Genomic DNA, 24,953 nt, shown 5'->3' with positions numbered 1-24,953 from the left:
GAAATTGCTTCAGGGAAGAAGGCTCTTTACCTTCTGGAATCCAACATGAGCCAAGTTAACTTGGCATCCTGGCAGAAATCAAGGATAACCTGACTCTTGCCAACTGTAAACAGAGAGCATGAAATTTAAATTTCAGAGATACAGAGAGAAAAAGCTGCCTACCTGTTGCTGTGAATGAACAAAGACTTATGCTATTTAAATCTCAATGGGTAGTGCCAGAGTAAAATTTGAATTTGTTTGGATGATTTCAAATGCATACTTGCTTTTACAAGTTCAATCTAGTTGAGGCAAAAACACTTCAAAAGGACCAGAAACAGAATTAAAACCCATTACATTTTCACATTACCACTAGTTTTCCCTTTAAGCACACCACCATTTTTCCATCAATTCTTGATTGCTCATAACTCTTCAAACCTCTTCCAAAACTACAGCATCCTGCTTTTTGGATATGGAGTTTCAGGTTGCAGTGATAACTTTTCCCTTAGCTTTAGTTTATTGGACACACCTTTGATTCAAAGCAAACCGGGAGTCTCTACCTAATTTTCTGCCAGTGGTTCAGTGAATAGAGTTTTGATTTCTGTTGATTATTGAATTGCTTCTGGGATGGGTCTAAAATGCAGGCACTGACCCTTAATGTCAATCATAAAATTCTGAGTCCAAAATTCCGAAGCAATTTCATTGTTTACAGTATATTTCTGGCAGAGTGATAATAAGCAGCCTGATCGTTTTATGGATTTGTCTCTCTCCCGAGCAAACTTAAAAGAAGGCTTAGGCCGGGCGCGGTGGCTCAAGCCTGTAATCCCAGCACTTTGGGAGGCCGAGACGCGCGGATCACGAGGTCAGGAGATCGAGACCATCCTGGCTAACCCCGTGAAACCCCGTCTCTACTAAAAAATACAAAAAAACTAGCCGGGCGAGGTGGCGGGCGCCTGCAGTCCCAGCTACTCGGGAGGCTGAGGCAGGAGAATGGCGTAAACCCGGGAGGCGGAGCTTGCAGTGAGCTGAGATCCGGCCACTGCACTCCAGCCTGGGCGACAGAGCGAGACTCCGTCTCAAAAAAAAAAAAAAAAAAAAAAAAAAAAAAGAAGGCTGCTACTCTGTTTATTGCTGTTACTGGACATTCTTTGGCTTTATACATCTGAAAAGTATTTTCAAATTGAGGATTTTTCTTTGTGCTACTACATATGTCTTTCTTAGCTAATTATTATGTGATGAGTCATATAGAAACCAATGAGAACATCTTAGCATAAAAATCATTCCAATTTTTAAGTATATTTCATATAAGAAATGTAAAACTGAGAGCCCCAATTTATACAAACTATCAATTCACATTAGTTATAAAAGTAATTTGAAAGCTATTCATAAGACCATGAAATATGTAAGTATTTATGTCTATTGTTTTTCATTTATAAACAAGTATTAATTGAGACTTTGCCCATATGGTACCTGCTAAGCATTCTGGAATTCCACATCTGTCATTCTGATGTTTTTCTTAAGAGTACTTCTAGGCATTTTCTAACAGTACTGGGCTCAGAACACAGCCCCAGCACGGGAAGCTGGGGAGTTTCCTTCTGTATTGCTTCCTCTCTAAATAAATCTGAACCATTTTTGATATCAATTTTTGGCCTTCTCAATTTTTTGAAAAATTAATGAGAAAAATTTTCCATCAAGATTCTTACTAAAGAGATTCATACTAAATATGTAGCCAGCAGCCACCCACATATCAGTTAAGTGTCAATGAAAAAGAAGAAAATGGCATCTGTACAGGATCTATTTTGTTCTTTCTCTGAGACAGATCCAAACAAATGGGAAGCTTCCGGAGAAGATAGCCGTCAATGTCACTGATGTTAGCTCTGCCTCCATATTCTTTTTTCTTGGCTTTAAAAAACCACAAGTACTTTAGACAACAACTTTCTACTGTGAGTGACATAGACAGGCTACCCAAGTGAGTTTCAATATTCTCCAAAACAAATGAAGTGTAACAGGGTAACATGGAGAAAATAAGAGAAATAAGGAGTCTGGATAACAGAATGAAAGTTTAATAACTAATCTGAATAGTAAATCGTATTTATTACAGAAAAAAGCCAAAACTATGTTACACTAAAATTTAGCTATCTTTTCAGTAAAATACTGCATGATAAAGAAGTTTTGCAAAAGCATGTTGCTCTGATAGAGTACTATCATGCACCTTTCGCTCTATGAAATCAGATGATGGATTCTCAGACACTCTGATAAAAAACCTCATTTTCCTGGTTACAGAAGTTAGGAGGTTGATACACGTGCCTCTGACTAAGAGAGAAGGCATACACCTGTATTTCTTTTCCAAGATTTCTAACTTGATATTTTCAAATTGACTTAACAAAATCCTACCAATTGTGGCCGAGGAAGACATATGTTAGGCACAGGGGGAGCAATGGTACAATGTTCCCCCAGTGCCACCATCACAGATCTCATGGTCTAGTGGGTTGAGTGTGATAAGGATGATATTAAACAACACTTTAAATCTACCCTCATGAGGGCTTCAACTAGGAAGAATAGAGAGCACAAGGGAGGGGCAACTTAAGTGTTTGACTAACAGGAACTGTTTGAGAGGCACCTGCAGAGGCCTAGGGTTGAGAGATCTGATGGTCGGTTGAGAAACTGAAAATGTAGGACAGCAGGTGGTTTAGGGCAATGTGAGCAATGTGACCAGAAATGAGCCTAAAGAGGTAGGCAGAGGCCACATCATGAGGGGTTTTGACAGCCCGAGTATGGAGTTAAGGTTTGTTCTGAGAGTCACTGGGGAGCCATGAAGAGCTTCAAGCAGGAGGATAATCAGGCTTCCAAGGTGGACAATGAGGCTCAGTGAGGACAATGGGATGCGGACAAGGCAAGGTCATGGGATGGGGAGGAAGGCTGATTTAGGGGCTGCTGCAGCAACCTCAGAAAAGGATAATTGTGACATAGACTGAAGCAGTAGTAATGGGATAGAGAGAAGTAGACACACTTGGGAGTAGCTACAAAGATCTTTTTGGATAACATGTAGTTGCAGGCAGAGAGGAAGGAAGAGGAAACTGGAGGCATCATAGATGGCAGCAGTCTTAGGTGGAACAATTGCATCACTACTGAATCGGGGTATTCTGGAGGAAGTATAGATTTTGGAGATAAATTATGACTTTAGCTCAATTACTGAGTTTAAGGGGTCTGGAAGCATTCAAGTATAGATGCCCAGGGAACAAATGGCACTATAGAGACTTGCAAGGGATCAAATTTCTGTGTATGGGATCACACATGGAATCCAAGTAGAGTGAGGTGAAAGAGAATAAGGGTAGAACTCTGAAGAACATCAATATCTAAGGGATGCGAAAAGGAAATAAAGAAGAGCAAACTGAGAGTGCAGCCAGATAGCAGTAAGAAAACTGGAAGGGCCTGTCTTCATGGATGTCAAGGGAAAGTGGCACGAAGTAGACATCACCAGTATCTAATGCTGCACAGAGCTCAAAAGAGGAGGACTGAAAAGGACTTATTGGATTTAATGGTGGGAAGGTGATTGAGGAGAAAAGGACCAGTGGTTGCTAGGGGCCGACTCCAGTAAGAAAGGTGAGAATGAGGACAGTCATAAAGTGGAGGTATGACACAAAATTATTCAAAGAAGTTAAAGAGGAGGGAAGGAATAAATTGGGGGGAATAGGGAAGATATGGTTGAAAGAATTAGATATTTGAGTTGTGCTTTCTTTTTAGATAGAAGAGATTGAACTGTGTATAATTACAGAAACAACAAAGCAATACAGAAAGAGAAGATGATATAGGAGAAGACAATACATAGAGATGGGCAAGACCACTGAGGAGGCAGAAGCCCTTGGGAGCCAGATGTGAGTAGGAGAATAAGGAGGAGGAGGAAGTAGCTGAGAGGGGAGCCAGGCATGAAGGTGGAAATAAGTGAGTCTGTTTTGGTAGACTCCCAGGAAAACTCCCAGGAAACTGTGGGAGTTTTCTTTGATGCTAGCCATCTCTTTTCTGTGATGACAGGGGAAAGGTGATCTTCAGTGACATGGAGAGGTGATCTTCAGTGACATGGGGAGGAGATGTGCTTGGAGTGTCAAGGAGAAAGTAACATAAAAGCTGCCTCTCTAGAAAACAGGAGAGAAAAAGCTCAGTAGAGAACTTAGGATTGTGAAGCAACATTAAGGACCCATCAATTTATACTGGTACCAATCTGTCTTGTGTAATTTTCTATCACAATCTACAGCTGCCAGATATAAAAAGAGACACCCTGGCTGATCTTGGCGATGAAACCATGAAATATAGCATTTTGTAAAACACTGGTTATGAGGCTTCTTCATGACCTGAGCAAAACACACCCACAAGAAGATTCCAAAATCATTTTTTATTTATTTTATTTTTTGAGACAGAGTCTTGCTCTATCACCCAGGCTGGAGTGCAGTGGTACGATCTCGGCTCACTCCAACCTCTGCCTCCCAGGTTCAAGCAATGCTCCTGCCTCAGCCTCTTGAGTAGCAGGGACCCCAGGCGAGTGCCACCACGCCCGGCTAATTTTTGTATTTTTAGTAGAGATGGAGTTTCACCATATTGGCCAGGCTGGTCTCGAACTCCTGACCTCATGATCCACCCACCTCGGTCTCCCAAAGTGCTGGAATTGCAGGCGTGAGCCACCGCGCTCGGCCCCAGATCATTAAGTGAATCCAGGAAGAGTAAGTTTTTTTCTTAAACACTCTGTACCTAGCAAAACAGAGAAGATTGGCCATTCCATATATCTACTTAACTACTAGCAAGATATTACTCCATTAATATGATAATCATTGGTTAAATGATTTCTGGGTTATACATTAATTCCTATGTGACTGTGTAGGATGGTTAATGACCCAAAAGTTGTTTAATTCTTGGAAACTGACAAAATGAAGTATCTAGAATTTAACAGACCTAGAAGGTAGTGACTACACCAAAGATCTGATACATTGTGAATCATGGATAAACTGTTGGCTGCTCTCTCTTTTTGGAATCTCTCCTCCATTTCTTTCCATTGAATTCCTTTTTGGGGTCTCCTATGTTCTAGGCCCTGTGGTCGTAACCCTCATGGGGGCTTTCGGTAGGGAAGCAGGCAGGCACAATGGCAAATGTTTACAACCCAGGCAGAATTATGCAGTAAGAAATGAAGCTAAAAGGTTGAGAAATAGTAGAGGAAAGTCAAGCGATTAATTTTGTCTATTGGATTAGCACACACACAAAATGTACTTTCAAGTTTCTATATAAAACATGAGGAAACTTTTAGTATTCTGTGCCTTGGGGAAAAATAACAGAACACTTAATGAAAACTAAGTTCCTTCTTTCATTTAAAAATGATCCTTATTTTCTTTTCAAGTTTTATACTTCTTTGGTCCATGATGGACTAGAGATACTGTGCAACTTGCCACCAATACTCTTAATTGCCTTAATTGCTTGGTTTATTCTCTTTTTTTTTTTTTTTTTTTTTTTTTTAGATAGAGTGTTGCTCTGTCACCCAGGCTGGAGTGCAGTGCAGTGCAATGCAGTGCAGTGGTGTGATCATGGCTCACTGCAACCTCCAATTCCTGAGTTCAAGCTATTCTCCTGCCTCAGCCACCCGAGTAGATGGGATTACAGATGTGCACCATCATGCCCAGCTAATTTTTGTATTTTTAGTAGAGATAGAGTTTCACCATGTTGCCCAGGCTGGTCTCAAACTCCTGACCTCAAATGATCCATCGGCCTCGGCATCCCAAAGTGCTGGGATTACAGATGTGAGCCAACGTGCCAGCCTTGGTTTATTCTTGAAAGGTATGTTTGAAAAGAAAACCACAGTGAATTGTTCCAAAGACATTGGTTCTGTACTTCTGAACTTTCTCTTGAAGTCTGGGGCCGTTACAGCAGTAAGTTCTCAGCAGACAGATTTTCAGCTAGAGAACAGAAACCATGTTCTTGCTCCTCGTGGTGCATCTAGTTGCTAAACTTCCTAATTCTAGGCTTTGGAAAAGCTATATTCAAACCAGTTTGGGAAAGGAGCCAATAATCCCAAAGGATTTTGAGCCCTCTTGGATTTCAAGAAGGAAGGAAAGAAGGCAAAGGTGGAGGAGGGGAAGGGAAAAAATATAGTGTAGAAAAACAGTTATCGGGAAATTCTGTTTTAGTTCCAGTTTTGTTACCTACCGGCTGTGCAAATTTAAGCCTTCCAGTTGTTTCTCTATAAAAGAAGGAGGCTGGGACTAGATGGTGCTTTGACATTTAAAGGAGTTTATTTCTATTAGGAAAATTAGATAGTTTGGACTAGGTAGTATTATATTACTGAATCAATACTTGCTAACAGTACTTAACTCGCTGACTGCCATGAATTATTTAGTGAGTGAGGTCTTTACACTCATACTCAAAGTCCACACTAATGACCTAGTAATTATTTTAATTGATTTTCCATGAACTGTGAAATACTCTGTTAGCATACCAATAAAGAAACACTGAGAGCAGATTCTATGTCTTATATTAATATCTTTCTGCTATAATTCTGAATAGCAATCAGTGTATCCAAAAAATAGTTCTGTGTATGTTTTATTAGAATTATCATTGAACACTTCTACTGTTTTAAGAAACCCTAATTTGGATTCATGTCAGCAGATGAAAAGATATAATATGGAAGCATAGAATTTTGAAGCTGATAGGATTTTGGAGAATATGCAGTTCAGCCCCTTATAGCAGCACTCAAACACGTAAACAAAGAGATTATATAATGATATTCTTAGCAGAATTATGTGTGAGAGTCAAAAGTTAGAAACAACTTTAATGTGCATCAGTTGGAGAATGTATATATAAACTGCAGCTCATTCATACAATGAGGTATTAGCTAGCAGTTAGGTAAATGACCGAGAGTTACATATATCAATGCAAATAAATCTCAAAAACCTACTGTTGAATGAAAAAGCAAGTTGCCAAAGGGTATATACAGATAGATACCTTTTATATAACCTACAGATATGAAAATGGAATACATGCATGTGTTAAAAAGCATAGAGACATACAGGAATGTGGTAATAAACATCAAATTTAGGATGCAGTTACCTCAGGAAGGCAAGAAAGAAGGTATGAAAATGAGAGAAGAAAAGAAACCATAATGCACAGATTTACCAATTTGTTCAAAGACACAAAGCAGGTTAGAAGTGAGTACCCTAGACGATACTTTTCACTACAGACTACTAATTGGAGCATTAAATACTAATCCATTTTGGAGAGCTTCTGAGACTTATTTCTTAATATCTCTGTAAACTTCAAATAAAATCCTACATTCCCCACCGACTAAGTAGACCCCCTCCCGGCCCAGGGGACCCCAGAGAAATCTTAAACAACTGAGTTCCTGGCCGGCTGCGGTGGCTCATGCCTGTAATCTCAGCACTTTGAGAGGCCGAGGCGGGTGGATCTCCTGAGGTCAGGAGTTCGGGACCAGCCTGGCCAACACCGTGAAATCCCATCTCTAATAAAAATACAGAAAATTAGCTGGGCATGGTGGAGCACACCTGTACTTCCAGCTACTTGGGAGGCTGAGGCAGGAGAATTGCTTGAACCTGGGAGGCAGAGATATTGCACTATTGCACTCCAGCCTGGGCAACAAGAGCAAAACTCCGTCTCAAAAAAAAAAAAAAAAGAAAAGAAAAATTGAGTTCCTGGCTATGATGAGAAACAAGGTCAGACATGCCTTGTTATACCCTCCCTGCCCCTTTTGGAGTTTAGACACAACTGATCACCATTCATGTTAAAATCGAGATCATAAGACTGACAGAACAGACTTTTTGTGGCAATAGATAATAAAGTATCAATAAGACCTAAGGCCATGAAAGGCAAGGGTGAAGTCACACCTGCAGGCCATTAATCTTGCTACACAGCATCCCTATTTTAATTTAAAACTTCCTTTCTGCGAGTCCAAATTTTAAACAGAGTCTTAGTGCTTTAACCAGTTGTAAGTTAAAGAATCTTTTAATCCATTTTTAACCTATAAGCCCTCACTTCAAGATACCCTGCATTTTCCAGGCAAACCAATGCATACCTTTCATATATTAATTTATGTCTTTGCCTGTAATGCCCACCTCCCTAAAATGTACAAAACCAAAGCGTCATCCAACTTGGGGCCACTTACTAAAGGCATCTTGAGTTTGTGTTTACCCTGGGCTCTGGTCACTTCTATCGGCTCAGAATAAGCTTCTTTAAAATATTTCACAGAGATTAGTTTTTTCCATTAACATCTCCTTTAGACACAAAATGATAGTCACATAAAATTTAACATTGTAAGAGACCTTAAAAGGTTATCTTCTATAATTCCTCATTCAAGTTTTGACTTTTCTTCACAACATGTCAGCTAAATGATGATCCAGTGTTTTGTTCAAACAAAATACTGTATAGCAAAAGGAAAAATAAACTATAGGTAACACATTTCTGACCTCAAGGAAGACATTTCAGGATATCCCTGGAGAAAATGTCCACCCCACCCCAAACCAAGCAATTTAACTTCTGAAAAATCGAGCGAAACACCAGCTTCACTTGTCTTCCTTAGCTTAGGTGAGCTTAGTTTTGGGGTGAATTCACTCATACAGCTAAGACTTACTGAGTGTCTACTAAGTGCCAGGCACCATGCTCAGTGGTAGGGCACAGGAGTGAACAAGGCAGTACCTTGGGGTTTGTGGTATAAAATGAATTAAAAACAGTAAAGAAGGATTGCTCTGTGCCATCCTCTGCTTCACCCTCTACTCTAAGAGGTAAATAGAGCTAATGGGGTTCATTATGAGGCCCCTCTGAAATTCAATAAGCCTTCTCTGAGACAGATGAGTGCTCACCGAGGGTAGGAAAGAAAATTAAGAAAGAGTAGGAATAGTGTTAGACCTGGGAGGAAATGGATCAAGGGACCCCAACAGTTGCTGGGGCTCCCTGTATATAACTCTGTTCCTTTCTTCCTGTCTGCTTTTCTTCTTTCTCTTGCTCTAAGCCTAGAATCTTCAGCTGCTCTGGTCCACATGGTAGAAAGCAGCTGAACAAGCTTCTGAGCTTTGCATCAGATAGTCCAGGTACTCAGCCTATATTCCAAATCTCAAAAGCCAGAATCCCCAGAAAGGGAATCACTGGCCAAACTTTGATTAGCCTTCCATCCCCTGGACGATAATTTTACTATACTCATCATGTGTGGTACACTATGAATGACAGGTCTAGCATTGGCCAGGTACCTGCCAACAGAACAAATGAAGGGTTACATTGTAATATGGCAGTTCCTGGTACCACTTTGTAGATAGCAAGTGCATCATTGTTTATATTGCTCAAAACATATTGGGAGAACAAACACATTCAATATATTACTAGATGTTAAACATCTATGTTGATGGGATCGACTCTGTTGCAAAGCTTCGCTGCTGCATGTTATTCAGGTTCAGAAGACTTTAAGCAACTTGACATCCATGACTCCTTCACTTCTGGGGTATGGGGCAAAAGCAGGGGACAGTACACAGAATACAAGAGACTCGAAAAGCTGGGGCAGAGAGTTAAGACAGCCCACAGAGCTGAGTTGTAGTTGGCTGAGTGAATAGGGTTGCTGGGGGTACATGGCAAGGTAAGGACTGAAATCTGCATCTGGAAGCAGGAGCAGCTGTGGGACTCTGGTGAGTAAAATACAAGTTTCCTGCCCTCAGGAAGCCTCCATTTTACTGGGAGATGCAGAGCATATGTAAGCAAACAAAAGGAATTATTACAAATTGAGATCAGTGCCATGAAGTAAATTTTAAGAAACCATAAGACAGGTGCAGAGAGAGAAAACTTCCACTTTACATAGGATGTTTGGGGAAGGTGATATTGAGCTGTACCCTGAAGGATTCGGAAAAATCAGTCATGGAAATGGCCAAGGAAACGGGCTCCAGGAAGAGGAAACAGCCCTGACATGAGAATAATCATGTAGCGGGAAGATGAGGTGTGGCACTGTCCGGAAGTGGGCAGCGAGAGCATGTACTCATTTGATTAAAAACATTGCTTGCCACACTTACAGATATAAGAGAAAGTAATTCCAATGAGTGACTTTGTAAAGAAAAACAATTTTATTTCCCTGAGTATATGATTGACAGTAAACATAAAATCCTTCTATGTAAAAAATGGCTTTGTTCTAGTTCAGGTATACAAAGATAACCTGAAAGAAAATGCAATTTCAAAAGAGCAACATCACAATCAGGATATACGGTCTGCTTTTTAGAGGAAAAGAATAGACTCTCCCATCAGAGAGGTTCAGGGGAAAAGAATATCAGTCCAGTCTAGAAACAAAACTTTATATGCCAAAAATATGCTTCAGTATAGAGAAAGAAAGTGTACTTAGTCTGAAAAAAAAGCAAGATGAAGTCTCCTTAGAAACACCAGATGCACAGACCAGAATCAATTATCTGAGGAAAAGCAATAAGGTGGCTTTACTTTGCCTGAAATCAGAAGCTTGCAGCTACTACTTTTCATTTTCATACAAAGTGAGAGGGTTGAAATACAACCAGGACTACTGATGTTTATAGCGCTTAAACAAAACAAAACAAAAACAAACAAACAAAAACTAGCACAAGTCACCATCTATTTTGGCCAACTTGACGCTGATAGTAGCATGTAGGATTTGAATAGAACCTTGACCTACTGAAAGGTCACATCACTGACTAAAAAAAGTATTTTCAGGCAAAATATGTTCAGGACCAGAGTCCTACAGAGCATGGATTGGTGACAATGAGTTTTTAAAAGGTGGGGTTATATTTATATAAATCTCTTGTAGGCTAGCAATGATAATTCATAACTAAAGCATTGACCTTAGATGTTAATGTTGAATCCTAAATTCAGACATTGTACTTATTTGGCATGAATCAGAAAGAAACTGGTAGAAGTCAGGAAAAAAATCTAACTAGAAGTATACAAGAAAAATTTTTAAAGTTTCTGAGTTCTGGAGAGATGGTCAGAAAACAAAAAATTTCAGTTAGAGACAATTACATCAAGACATCTATTGTACACTATGCTGGCTATAGTTAATAACAATATATTGTACTGTATATTTTCAAATTGCTAAGAGAGGAGATTTTAAGTGGTTTTTACCACACAAAAAAAATAAGTATGTGAGATTATGCATGTTAAGTGGCTTGATTTGACCGTTCTGCAGGTTATACATGTATTAAGACATCATGTTGTATACCATAAGTGTATACAATTTTTACTTATTAAAAAATTTTAAAAATAACACAAAACAAGGGACAAAAATGTGCTTTAGAAGGACAGGAAGCAGTAGTGAGCCATTTCATATGGAGAACAAACACTTGTTTGGGAAGAGTATATTTTTCTGTCTGACTCCTTGGCTGGGTCAGCTGATCTATACTGCAGTCATATTTGCTGGGTTTAGAAATAATTTCGCTTTGTTGGCCTCATTTTATTGTTCAACTTTTTATAGCTTGAAGCCTGTCTTGGTGAAAATGCAGACCTCAGACATACTGTTTACAGTCTTTCTCCTCTTCTGTCAGCTTAATATAAGTATTACAGTGACCACTCTTTTTTCTTCTAGTGCATGCCTTGTAGATGAGTGAGAGGTAAGAGGAAGTGCCAATAAATCAGCCAAAGTCAGTACCTCTGGGTCAGTGGTTCAGAACCTTGGCTGAATATTAAAATCACCTGGGGGGATTTTTAAACTCCCCATATCAGGGCCACATTCCCAGCCAGGCAAATTAGCATCTCTGGGGAGGAAGCCAGGAACCAAAATCAACATGTCAGGGTGTGGACCAAGGCACGTGTTCCTTAAAACATCTGGTCTTTCTCAAGCAGCTGGTGAGAACCATGATCTAACTGTACTTTTCTCACTTCACCATGTGCAGCAAGCACCTGAGATTCTTATTAAAATGCAGATTCCCATTTAGCAGGCCTGTGTGGGTGCCGAGGGTCTGCAATTCTAACAGCTGTCACGTGACGCTGTTGCTTCTGCTGCTTTCCACATTTTGGGTACAGAGACTCTGGATCAGGGGTTCTCAAAATATAATCCCTGGATCTGCAGCATCAGGGTCCACAGAAATCTTGTTGGAAATGCAAATTCTTGGGCCCCATCCCAGATCTAGTGAATCTGTAACTCTGGGGGTGGAGCCCAACAGTCTGTTCTAACCAAACCTTCAGGGGATGCTGATGTACATTAAAGTTTGAGAACCACTATTGGATTGGATAATATTTTTCAGTTTACTTGAGTGTTAGGCTTTTGAGGGGCAAGAAAGGGAGATACCACAGTTTATCCAGAGCAATGGAGAAGGCTCACTTGTGGAAATAAGAGATCAGGTTTCACAGGAACCCAAGAAAGGTTGTCCAACCAGGACACACGTGATGACCTACTGTGGCACAGCGAGGCATGCCGGGAGCGTGGTGTGGTCTGGAAGCATGGAGTGTCATTCTGCATCTGGAGTGACTGCCCAGGCAGCCCATTGCCTGGCCAGTGCACTGTGTCTTTCTCTAGTGCCTTCTCTTAGTAAGACTCTACAATGCTCACCATCTCTGCACACTGCAGGGTGGCTTAGTTGGAGTCCTAGAGTGAGGCTGCTTGAATCAGACTTCTGGTTTCTTATTTGCTTAGCCTCAGTTTTCTTATCTTGAAAAATGGGAATACTAATGGTACCTGTCTCAGACTTGTTGTGGGATTAAATGATATAATGGGTGGGATGTGTTTAGAGCATTGCCTGGGACCTGATAACTGCTGAAACTACAAGGCTGCCATTCTTGTTTTCAAACAAAAGTTTTATGAAGCTTTTAAAGAAGTTTCTGGGTTTTAAGTAAACATGTAAAATTGTTATCAATAAATAGCTAAAAAATTACTGGTCCTAGATAGAAATGCTTAGAAGTTATTTGGACAGATTTTTGTAATGTAGGCTACATTGAGGAAATGGTTTCAGTTTGGAATGGCTGAAACTAAACTTGACTCTGGAAAATCTCAGGAAAATATATAATGTAAACTATTAGATGGGATCTGTATTGATTTTTACTGCTTTGTATATTTTAAAATATGTGTATATAACTCTTCATTACTTGATAGAAAGTGTTGTTACACATGCATATTTCTAACACAAGTTACACACAGGAATAGTAACATCATGTTTTAAACGGAGTTATATAGTAGGTGTCATGGTCCAGGCAAGAGTGACCAGATTGTCTTCTCCATGAAATGGTTAAGAAGTCTGGGTGACAGAGTGAAAATGTGTCTCAAAAATTTGGGGTTTCATTCTCCATGAAAATGATCAGACTATGCTATGAAAGGAGGATGAGCCTCATGAAGTGTCAGGGATGCAGGTAGCGCAAGTTGTTAAGCAGAAGTTAAAATGCAAGTTCTTGCTGAATATATGGAGCCTTTCTGAGGAAGTTGCTGTAAGATGAGTGGATACCTTGGGAAGGAGTGAATTTTTTGTCCCCAGGAGTCAAACAGTCTGTGCGGTCATTAGACGGGGATACTGGAAAACCAATCAAAGTATTATTTATCCACCCACACATAATACTGTTGAGCACCTGTCACATATTAGGTTTCATGCTATGAAAAGGGGATGCTGAGGGAAGTCAGACAAGCTCCCTGTCCATACAGAGTTCACAAAATAGGAAAGGATACAGACAATAAGTCAACAATTAATTAAGGAGGCAATTGCTGATTGTGATAATTTCTCTGAAGAAAATGAATAAGATGTACAGATTGATTTATACATGTAATCAACAGATAATTTATTATCTATTATGTTAACTCATATAATTGATTATATTTATTTATATGCACAATTATATAATCTATATATGTTGATTTATTTATATATGTGTGTGTGTGTGTGTGTGTATATATATATATATAGAGAGAGAGAGAGAGAGAGAGAGAGGCACTGATTGACTGTGGGGGTGATCAAAGAAGGTGACATCTGAGCCAAGTCCTGACAGGTGAGATAACAAAAGGGATCCCAGGCTCCTGAAACTGTGAGCACATCCAGTCAGCAAAGGTCTTGGTTTAGCAGAGGAAGAGAGGTGGCTCCGGAAGCATGGTGAGTGAATGGAGAATGACGCTGAGGAGGCAGGTGGTGGCTACAGCTCACACAGCTGTGGGCCCTGGGGAGAAGGTTTTGTTAAAGGAAATGAGATATGACCGAAAAGTTTTAAACGTGGGAGTGATGTAATCCAATTTGTATTTTTAAAAAACAGGTGGGTTCAAGAGGATCTTTGAATTCTTATCTAAAGCTGTGATGGTGACTCTGTCGTTAGAGGGTCTCAACGCTGTCTTATGGCACACACGTAACAGTTACACACCCTGCCTTTTGGTATGAGTTCCATTTAGCAGTGAGAGTCTAACTAGATAAAAAGTGCCAAACTGCAAACTTAAACAGTAGCTGGGGGAAAAAATAAACAACACGCCATTCTTGTGATTTATCCTAACCAGCCCTCATCACTGCGGCATCATACCCACAGCTCTCTGCCCTCCTCTGGTCCTCTGGGTCCTCTGCACGCTATCATCTGCCCAGCCTCCACTCCTCTCCTTCTAGTGCTTCTATCTGGTCAGCAATTCTATCCCTGACAACCGACTACACTGCTTCTTCTGCCCCCAACTCATTAGTTTGTCCCATAATGGATGGCCTATCCCTTTTGTGTCACAAAGGACTCCTTTTGTCCCAGCAGCTTGGCCTGAACTCAGGACCATTTTCTCCCTTACAATTCATTTGACTGTAGTCTCCTTGAGAAAAAGGATTATATCTGGCTCGCTATTATATGGCTGTATTCACCATGGTGCTCGGCACACCCAATTGTTAAGTCTTCAAGAAACAGTGCTGGATGAGTGATTCCTCTGCCCGTAGAGGCAGCTTGTATGGACACGAGATGTCCCTGGACAATGACCTCTGTCTATGCACTCAATTCTATCCTTCTCCTGCCAGCTTCTACATTGGGAACCAGAATGGCTCTGTGCCAATTAGCTTCTCCCAGGTAATTTAACCAAAGTTGGATCTAAGCCTTCAATTTTTTTTTTTTTTTTTTTTTTTTTAACCTTAATCAGTCAAGGCACAAGCTTGGGCACAATTAAGTTTTCCTGAATTGTGGCTGAGTTTTAATTGTGGCAACTCAGAAGAAGCAAGTTTGCAGATGTTCTGCGTCATTTCCAGGATAATAATAACAGCTCATGTTCATTGTGCATTACTGTTTGCCAGGCACCATGCTGAGTGCTTTGCAAGCATTGTCTCCTTTAATCTTCACTGCAACCCTATGTGGAAAATATGACTATGCTCATTTTACAGATAAGGAAACTGAGGCTTAGAGAGGCAAAGAAATTTGCCCAGGGTTACAAAGCTAACAAACAGATCTGAGATTTCAAGATCCTTCTGAATAAAAAGTTTGTACCTTTAACAACTACGAAAAAAAAAATAAAATAAAATTTGTGATAACATATCAACATACTGCAAATTAGAACTAAGAAATGGATAAATTAATTGATAGTGATACTGAAAAAGTAGCTGGTATTATGGAACTCTACTGCATAATTGGATAGATTTTAATTTCTGTCATACAGCTTCTCTTTACTTCCAAAAAATCTGTTTTCATAATCCTTTACCAGTATATCAGAGCATATTTCAGATTTTTTGAATTCTAAAGTATTTTATTTTAATACAAAAAAAAAAAAACAAAACAAGAAAACCAGGGAGGCTTAGAAAATAGTCCATATTTTAGATTTGAAAGGCCTCAAATAAAAGACAGGAAGAAAACCTAAGAGTTCTCATATATAACTGAAATATATGTGAGATCAAAGCCATTTAGATTTTAAAACCAGCATTACTTATAGAAAGTCTAGGAACCAAACCAGCTCATCTTTGAAAGTTTCTTTGAGTGACAGTTCTAAAGTGTCCAAAAGACAGATTTTCCATTTTTTAAACTTAACATCAAAGCACATATTCATATATTTATTTATTTAAAAAGAGATTGCCTGTAAAAATTCCTAATGCTCCTGATGTTATTTGAAACACATATAAAAAAAAAAAAAAAAAAAAAAAAAAAAACCCACACACACAAAAAACCATAAATGTCTGCCTACCTAGAAAACTGCAGAATTTCAACCCACAGCACTAACCTAGTATAAGGCAGAACTTCAGATGGAAGTCTTCTTGAAGAATATTACAGTTTTTCTTCAGAGAAATGGTTATCCACAGGACTCTGGACTTTTACATTTATGCTTTTTGTCATGAGTAGCTTATGAAATATTACATAATTCATTTAAAATATATCAAGAATCAGGGAAAAGCACTTCTAGCAACATTACAAATAAAATTCAACAGAATAAGTGGTGTTTTATCAGTCAATCTTAACCAAGGAAAATAATTTTCCAACACTTGGGAAAATTATGAACTCAAGATTTAAGCTTGTAGAAGAGTTTACACATCTGTATGTCATTTAATTGACCAATTTCAGTGATTTTAAAACATCTGTACTGATGCTACTGCATTTATAATTATATGTCTACATAATCCAGTGTTTTGGTTAGGAGACTCTTTTAGGGATTCAGAGAATTAGGAAAACCTAGGTATGGGTTACACTTCAAAAACGTGTAGCTTTGTAGCTACAGGTTAAGTCATTTAAACTTTCTGAGTCTTCTTTGCTTCATCTGTGCTGTAGAGAAATAATAATATTCACCTTTTTCCTTCATGGACGTGACACATCGTGCAGAGGCATGGACCTCGTAGCAGTACAACCTGGGTTCAAATCCAGGCTTTCCCCTCTGCACCAAGGCCATGCAAGGCCTTGGATATGCCCCTAAACCCTCTGAAGTCTCATTTTCCTCATCTGTAAATTTAGAATAATACTCACCTAGTAAGATATGAGGATTACAGAAAATTTATGTAAACATTTGGCACTTATTAAGCTCTCCATAAATGGTAGCTATTAATGCTTATGGACATATTTGGTAAACTACATTTTATATGTATGGTATTATTAACCTGTTTCCTTAGATATATAATTTCTTAGTGACAGATTAAACACATTTCTGCCAAATAGTAGTCTATATATATGAATACATTTTCCCTTAAGTTTTAAAATCTTGCTGTGATAGTCTTTTTGTGAAATTTGTTATGAGACCATGATATTAGCAAAACTCGAAACAATGAGATATTTTTCTTTCTTCCTCCTTTGCTGTATTTCAGTCTATAGTCTTCAGTGAATTTTCAATCCATCCATCCATTCATTCATTCATTCATTCATGCATGCATTCATTCAACAAACACCTACTGAAGGCTTACTATGTTACAGGATCTATGCTAAGGGTTATATTTCAGGAAGAATTAGCCTATATATTTTACTACAGGTGATTTCATTAAATATGATGTTATTATGATAAATTATTTCAGTAGTATAGAAAAGTTGGCATAATAGTTTATGTAAATTGTAAAGGGAATTAAGAATATATTTTGACAATATGTTACATATTCTTCAGAAAATCATTATATGCAATCTCTTTTCACAAAGGTTATTATATAAATTAAATACATCAAAAGCGTTGGCCAGGGGCAGTGGCTCATGCCTGTAATCCCAATCTCAGAACTTTGGGAGGCCAAGGCAGGTGAATCACTTGAGCTCAGGAATTCAAGATTAGCCTGGTCAACATGATGAAACCCTGTCTCTACAAAAAATACAAAAATTAGCCGGGTCCAGTGGTGTGTGCCTATAGACCCAGCTACTTAGGAGGCTGAGGCAGAAGAATCATTTGAACCTGGGAGGTGGAGGTGGCAGTGAGCCAAGATCATGCTATTGCACTCCAGCCTGGGTGACAGGAGTAAAATCTTGTCTCATGAAAAAAAAAAAAAAAAAGTATGAGGATAAACCAAAGAAAGGAATTTAAAAATGGAAACAATTTAAAAAATAATCATAGTTGTAACTCAGTATTAAATTGTCTTTTGGAGAAGATTCTAAAGGGTTTTATATCTAGAATAACTTGAAAATGGGCCACAATTGGAGACAATTGAGAAATAATTCTTTTGTTTTTACTTTATTATCCTTAACAGTCATAAGCCATAGTCTATTTCTACCAATGGAAGCCATCAGAACTTCACAACAACTGTATGTATAAATTTCTATGATATTCTAAGTCTTTTACTTTAATAATACTATATCATTATAAATACAATCATTTTTAACAGTAATTGAGTGCCTCCAATGTGCAGCAATTGCAAATTAAAAAACAAAAGTACAAGATGAGCACAGCAGGGATCAGTAAACTATTGCCGGTGGACCAAATCTTGCCCACCAGCTGTTTTTGTAAATAAAGTTTTATTGGAACACAGCCTGATCCATTTGTTTACATGTAATCTATGACATTTTCTTGATATATTATCAGAGTTGAGTAGTTGTGGTAGAGATGCTATGGCCTGCAAAGAGTAAAATATTTATGACCCAGTCCTTTATGGAAAAGATTTGCCAACCCCTCCTTTATAATAAAGGTATTAAATGATATTTATACCAATTTTGAGTATCCACATAAATTAAGAAGGAATTAAAGGACAGCCTGCCGTACATTCACCTCCTTTTAGGCTTATGCCTGATGCTCCACGGACAGACAAAAAGTAGGATAAATGCTATACTTTTGAAGACAAATTCTCTACAAGCAGTTCTCTCTGGACTATGGGAGCACGACTATTCCCCACTGAGATAACAAAAATTCCCATTGTTAAGCCACCAAACAAATGCCTACCAGAGTTGTATAATTTTCATTCCTTTTAGGAGCTCGCAAGTTTAGCTTATGACTCATTTTTTGTTGTTGAAAATATTGTGATTCTTAATATATGAATAAGCATCACAACTAATTTAAAATAGCTATTATTGTTACAATTAAAAGACAAGAAAACGCACATGTGTTACCTGTGTGTTGTTCTTCAATCCAGACTTGCAAATACATGAAGAGGAGTAGCCCAGCTACTCCAAATATCAGCACAGAGAGGAAGACTTGTTTGGGGTTCATGACCATTTCAAATGGCTGCATTTCTCCTCATTTCAGAATCTGAAGACCACACGATTTGTTTTCCTGTAAAACTTCAGTCTTTTCTTGTTCTCTAAGGGCCCATTCCATAAAGTAACCTAGAATTTTAAAAAGAAATCTACATTGTACATGTCTGCTAACATTAATTCTCAAATATGGTATAAATATGCAGTATCTCAACAACGCTGAAGACAATGTGCACACCAATGCTCTGAAGACATGACTCTAGAAGGTGTTCTTAGAATGGCGATTTTCTATTGCATACTTTTATCTTATCTAAGGAATGTATTATCCTACAGTTTATAAGTAACATCCTAACATTTAGTTAGGCAAAGTCTGGCCAGACTTCAGTCCTCCTATATTGTAAAGTGTAAAGTAAGGTTTGGGATAACTTAAAATAATTGCGAGTAGGAAGAATAACAGAATGGGTTGTTAAAGGATGGGTTTTGAAAAACATGTTTGCAGAACGTAAGGAAAAATCACCTCCTGTGTTAAGAATATATAAAGTTCAAAAATGGAAGCTGTACTCTATCATTTTTCTCTCATATAAAGTAACAGATTTCTCCAATTTAAAGGGCACATTTAAAATCCTTCAGAGGAATAAAAAGAAAAATATTAAAAGGTCAGGGTTCAAGGACCCCTCCCACAATAACATGAAATCACTGAAATCTACCTCAGTAATAAAGAGCTATTTTATTTTTTAAAAATACTGAAAAGACTTTCTTTTAGAACAATCTCGTTTAATATAATCTTAACTTTTTATTTAAAAAAAATCACATCCATTTTTGAGAATCTGATGAAAATGTGAGTCCTCTCTTTAGAAAAGTATAATCACATACAAAATCTTGCATAAAACGGCAAAGTGTCCATGTACCTTCACTGAAACCCACATTAAGAATCTCTGTTCCCCAGTGAGAACACATGGATGCCGGGAGAGGAACATCACACACCAGGGCCTGTCAGGGGATGGGGGCAAGGGGAGGGAGAGCATTTGGACAAATCCCCAATGCATGCAGTGCTTAAATCCTAGATGATGGGTTGATAGATGCAGCAAACCACCATGGCACAGGTATACCGATGTAACAATCTGCATGTTCTGCACATGTATCCCGGAACTTAAAGTAAAATAAAATAAAAATAAACATAGAAAAAACAAACAAACAAAAAGACTCCCTGTTCCCAATGAACTGCCACACAAGTATGCAGTAACCTGCCTGGTGAGCTCACCTGGTGAGCAGCCCGGCTAATGGGACCAAGGTCGTGGCTTTGTATCTCATGCTGGCCAGAAACCCTGGCTCTGTTCCTTGGTCACAGAACACAACCCCTATGGGTGAGCTGAATAAATGTTTCTTCAGTGTGAAGATACCATGCACATTGCTGCATCAAAAAGTTATCTCTTCTATTCCATTGCCTCAAAATCTTTAAGGAGAGTCTTTGAGGGAAAATATTGATTTTGCCTGTTTAAGAGGTGTTTTACGGGGTGCCAGTTAAAAGTTAAAAACTGCTGTGGGAAATAGCTTGTCTGGTTAAAGGATAATATTTAGGTATTCTTGGCAAAACCAATTTTCAGGGCTGGCGAGGTGGCTCACGCCTGTAATCCTAACACTTTGGAAGGCTGAGGCAGGAGGACTGCGTGACCTCAAGAGTTCAAGACCAGCCTGGGCAGCATGGTGAAACCCTGTCTCTACAAAAAATAAAATAGATTTTAAAATTAGCCCAGCGTGGTGCCATGTGCCTATAGTCCCAGCTACTGGAGAGCCTCAGGTGGGAGGATCACTTGAGCCCAGGATGGTGGAGGCTGCAGTGAACCATGATCAGGCCACTGCACTTCAGCCTAGGCAACAGAGTGAGACTCTGTCTCAAATAAAAAACAAACAAACAAACAAACCAAAAACCAAACTATAGCTGATATCCATGACACCACATTTAACTTTGTGGTGAGAGAATTCCTTATCTCTTAAAGGAGCTCAAAAAGTGGCCTCAGAAATCAAAACATGAGATGACTCAATGGGAGCCCTCCTGTCACCCCTGAGTTTCTATAGTCCTTGGGGCTGGCATTTCCCTTGAGCCTGAAAGGCTGTGGCTGCAGTGAGCTGTGACTGTGCCACTACACTCCACCCTGGGCAACACAGCAAGATCCTGTCTCAAAAAAAAAAAACAAAATAAAAAACCAATTCTCACACAAATGGGCTTCAAAGACAATATAAGAAGGTCAGAACTGGAAGTGAATGTACTAAGGAATTAGAATGATTTCTTGATTAGGAAAAAAAAAAACACCAAACAGTTAAAAGTTTTTATGCAGAATGAAAAAAATGTCATGTCGTGAATACTTCTCTTCTGTTTTTTGTTTTTGTTTTTTTTGTTTTGGAGATGGAGTCTCGCTCTGTCACCCAGGCTGGAGTGCAGTGGTGCAATCTTGGCTCACCGCAACCTCCACCTCCCAGGTTCAAGCAATTTTCCTGCCTCAGCCTCCCGAGTAGCTGGGACTACAGCTGCGAGCCATGCCCAGCTAACTTTTGTATTTTCAGTAGAGACTCAGTTTCACCATGTTGGCCAGGCTGGTCTTGAACTCCTGACCTCAGGCAATCCACCCGCCTCAGCCTCCCAAAGTGCTGGGATTACAGGCGTGAGCCACTGCCCCTGGTCTGAATACTTATTTTCTTTATATTTTAGCTCTGACCTGGAAGGGGCCAGGGTAAGAGCTATTTGTCAGCGCTACCTAAGATGCTTTCTCAAATCCAATTCTCTGAGTTCTCTGAGGAAGGGGCAACTGTTTAACACTTCACTAGTGCTTTTGAGGATTTTAGGCATTTCCTTGATTCAAATAGTAAAGAAAGTTTTTAAGTAAGTAGAAGAGTAGAGAGTATTATCATACTGCTTATTTGATGGGTGATACTTTGCTCTTATATTGAATCTAAACTAAAATATTATGGGTTTCCAAACATATGTAACAAAGAACAGTTCCTAAGGGAGATTTGCAATTTGAGGTGTTCCAAACTGAATCCCTCAAGGGAAGCTATGAAATGAAGCCAGCTTTCTCTTCTCTTGATGCTGCCATTAAACAATGAACAGACATAATTCCTGGGTACATAAGAAGATTCAGATAGGAGGAAACCAGTTAAACAAAATCTAGTACTAACAAAGAAATAGTTGTTTACAAGAAGAAAGAGACTTTTACAATCTGTCTACATAATTAAAACTTATCTCAGAAGAGAAAAGGCTAGAAGAAAACTTGTAAATCAAAGCAGAGCCATGAACCTGTGGGAATGGTGGGTGTAAGAGACAAAAGGAGTACTCCTTGGGGGTTTGCAGAAGAAAATTATTACCTATGACGCTAAAAAAAGATTAAGAATTTGCCCTTCCTTTCTTCAGGAGATGTTGCTATCCTCTGACATATCCTCCTGGGTGAGAAAGCAGTAGAAAACCCATAATTGTTATTATGGCAGATGTGAGTAGGATTGAGTGATTAAAGCCACAAGGCGTAAAGACAATCTGGTGTAAAATGGAGAGATATGTTTGATTTTCTCCCATCTCAGTCCATTAACCCAAGGTTGGCATTAGGAAATGGCTCTCATTAAACAAAGGTGAGGTGGTAGGAGCAGCAGGATTGCTTCAAGCAAACCTGAAGGTCAGCTGTGATGGGAAAACACACCTATTTGGAAATCATATATCTATCTCCAAGCCTGCGGAAAAAGTGCAGACTACTGGAGATTGAAATTACTTGGAATAATGCTGCTTTATGTAAGAGCATTATACATTTCCACAGCCAAAGGCTTCCTGTATTTTGTACAGCTCCTTCTTCTCCCTTCCCATAAACACAATATCTTGAGCCTAAAAGGTACTTAACAACTTGTTGCATTGAATGGAATTTGGAGCTCCAATAACAAAATACAGGTAATTGATACTTTTTATAGGTGTATTTGTAAATCCTTAGTCCTAACCTCCAAATGAAGAAATACGAAGAAATACTAAAAGATAGGGTCTATGTTTCTTTGTTTAAAATATTTTCATTTACATATCTTTTTGTTTATCTCTAACAATTATGAAAAGAAATATAATCATTTCATTCTGTCATCTCTATTCCAAAAGTTTAAAAATTATTTTTTTAAATAATTGTGGCTACAAACGGAAGTAATTTGGGACTTAAGTATAGCAATAAATTACTTACTGAAGGCAATTCACATAAAGGAATTCATGAGTTTCCCAGTTTAGCAGACATTTATGATTTTAGGGAAGGAGTGGTGGGTTTGAGGGAAGATCGGTTTGGACCAAATGATGCAGGCAATTTAGCAGAAAAGAAACCAGGAGTCGGGGGCTTGTTGTTCCAGATGAGTGTTCGTAGCCCACTCCTTCTCCCACTTCCATAGCAGCTGCACCATCCTCTATCTCCTTCCCACTCTCGGAGTAAACAGAGACCAGCAGGGATGAACTGCCTCCATTTACTACCATCCCTTACAAGTTTACCTTCATCGGTCCACACCCACACATCTTTGCCTCTGTCTCTGAAAAGCAAGAGTCCTCACTTTTGCCACTATCTTTTCCAGGTTCCGGTGAAACGCAACTCCATCAACACCTCCCCAGTCCGATCTTATCCTCAACCTCTTTCCCCAGTGACTCCTTCCTCTGTAAACTCCTCCAGCGATCACCTATGTAGGTGTGTATTTACCTGGACACTGTTCCGTTCTATTGATTCAATACTATACTATTTTTTTTTTTTTTTTTTCAACTTATTTTAAGTTCAGGGGTATAAATCCAGGTTTGTTAAATAAGCAAATTCAGGTAACAGGAGTTTGTCATACAGATTATTTTGTCACCCAGGTATTAAGCCTAGTACTCATTAGTTATTTTTCCTGACCCTCTTTATCCTCCCAAACTCCAGCCTCCAATAGGCTCCAGTGTCTGCTGGTCCCCTCTGTGTCCACATGTTCTCATCACTGAGCACCTACTTATAACTGAGAACATGCGGTATTTGGTTTTCTGTTCCTGGGTTAGTTTGCTAAGGATAATGGCCTCTAGCTCCATCCACGTTTCCACAAAGGATATGATCTCATTATTTTTTATGGTTGCATAGTATTCCATGGTATAGACGTACCACATTTTCTTTATCCAGTGTATCACTGATGGGCATTTAGGTCAATTCCATGTCTTTGCTATTGTGAATAGTGTTGCAGTGAACAAACATGTGCTTGTCTTTATGATAGAATGATTTATATTACTGGGTATATATCCAGTAATGGGATTGCTGAAGTTGTCTTTACAAACTATTTTCAGCTTTTTTTTGTTTGTTTTTTACATTGTATTTTTCTGAAACTCTTACTGAATGTTGACACCTTTCAATATACCTCACAAGGTTTTCAACTGCTCTGCCATTTATTTTCAAATGTTCCTTTTTTCTTAAGCAGTAATCTGAGTAAATTCTTCTGAGCCATTTTGCAACTTAGCAATTTCTCTGTCTTTATCTATATCTTAGTGTTTATTTTGCCTGTTGTATTTTTCCTAATGCCATATTTTTTATTTCTAATATTCTATTCCTACTTATTTCATATTCACTTGTTCAAGTTTCATTTTTCTTTGCTTTTCAAGTTATATACCCTTTAATTGAAAATTATCCTTTATCTCTTTGCATATTTAAAATATATTTCTAAGTTTTTGTCAGACTGCAATATAAAAGTTAAATTTTACTTGTAGTTTTGTGGCCTTTCTTAGCATTAATTTATTTATTTTAAAATCTGATGTTTACATTCATTTTAGTGAAAGGCTTTTGATTTTTTTTTCTTCCTCTTTATCTTCTTTTTCTTTGTCACTTCCTTCCTTATCAAACAATTTGGCAGTTGTCTCCAAAATGCTCTTTGGGCTTTTTTTCAGAGCTGTTTTCCCATCGTTGGCTTGGTGTCCCCTGAGCCAGAGTGACATTGGTACTACTGTAGACAAGAGAGTTAGTCTGGAGATTAGCTGGTTT

The 24,953-nt window shown here is 38.7% G+C and overlaps 1 protein-coding gene across 2 annotated transcripts in view; it reads right to left on the bottom strand.

Annotated features, from left to right (window-relative positions):
- The window catches only part of CHST9 (carbohydrate sulfotransferase 9), a 284,572-nt gene that overhangs the window by 229,752 nt on the left and 29,867 nt on the right, over nucleotides 1-24,953 (bottom strand). Inside the window, exon 2 of one of the 2 annotated variants that reach the window (XM_050767139.1) lies at nucleotides 18,868-19,092. In XM_050767139.1, the coding sequence (XP_050623096.1) occupies nucleotides 18,868-18,997 (130 nt within the window). In that variant the 5' untranslated portion in view covers nucleotides 18,998-19,092. The remainder of the gene's footprint in view (nucleotides 1-18,867; nucleotides 19,093-24,953) is intronic. The other variant, XM_050767140.1, reaches the window with a different exon arrangement.

Source organism: Macaca thibetana, chromosome 18, assembly GCF_024542745.1.
Source record: "Macaca thibetana thibetana isolate TM-01 chromosome 18, ASM2454274v1, whole genome shotgun sequence".
Classification (NCBI taxonomy): Eukaryota; Metazoa; Chordata; class Mammalia; order Primates; family Cercopithecidae; genus Macaca; species Macaca thibetana.
The sequence above is the reverse complement of the archived record's forward strand: the minus strand, read 5'-3'. Positions and strand labels throughout refer to the sequence as shown.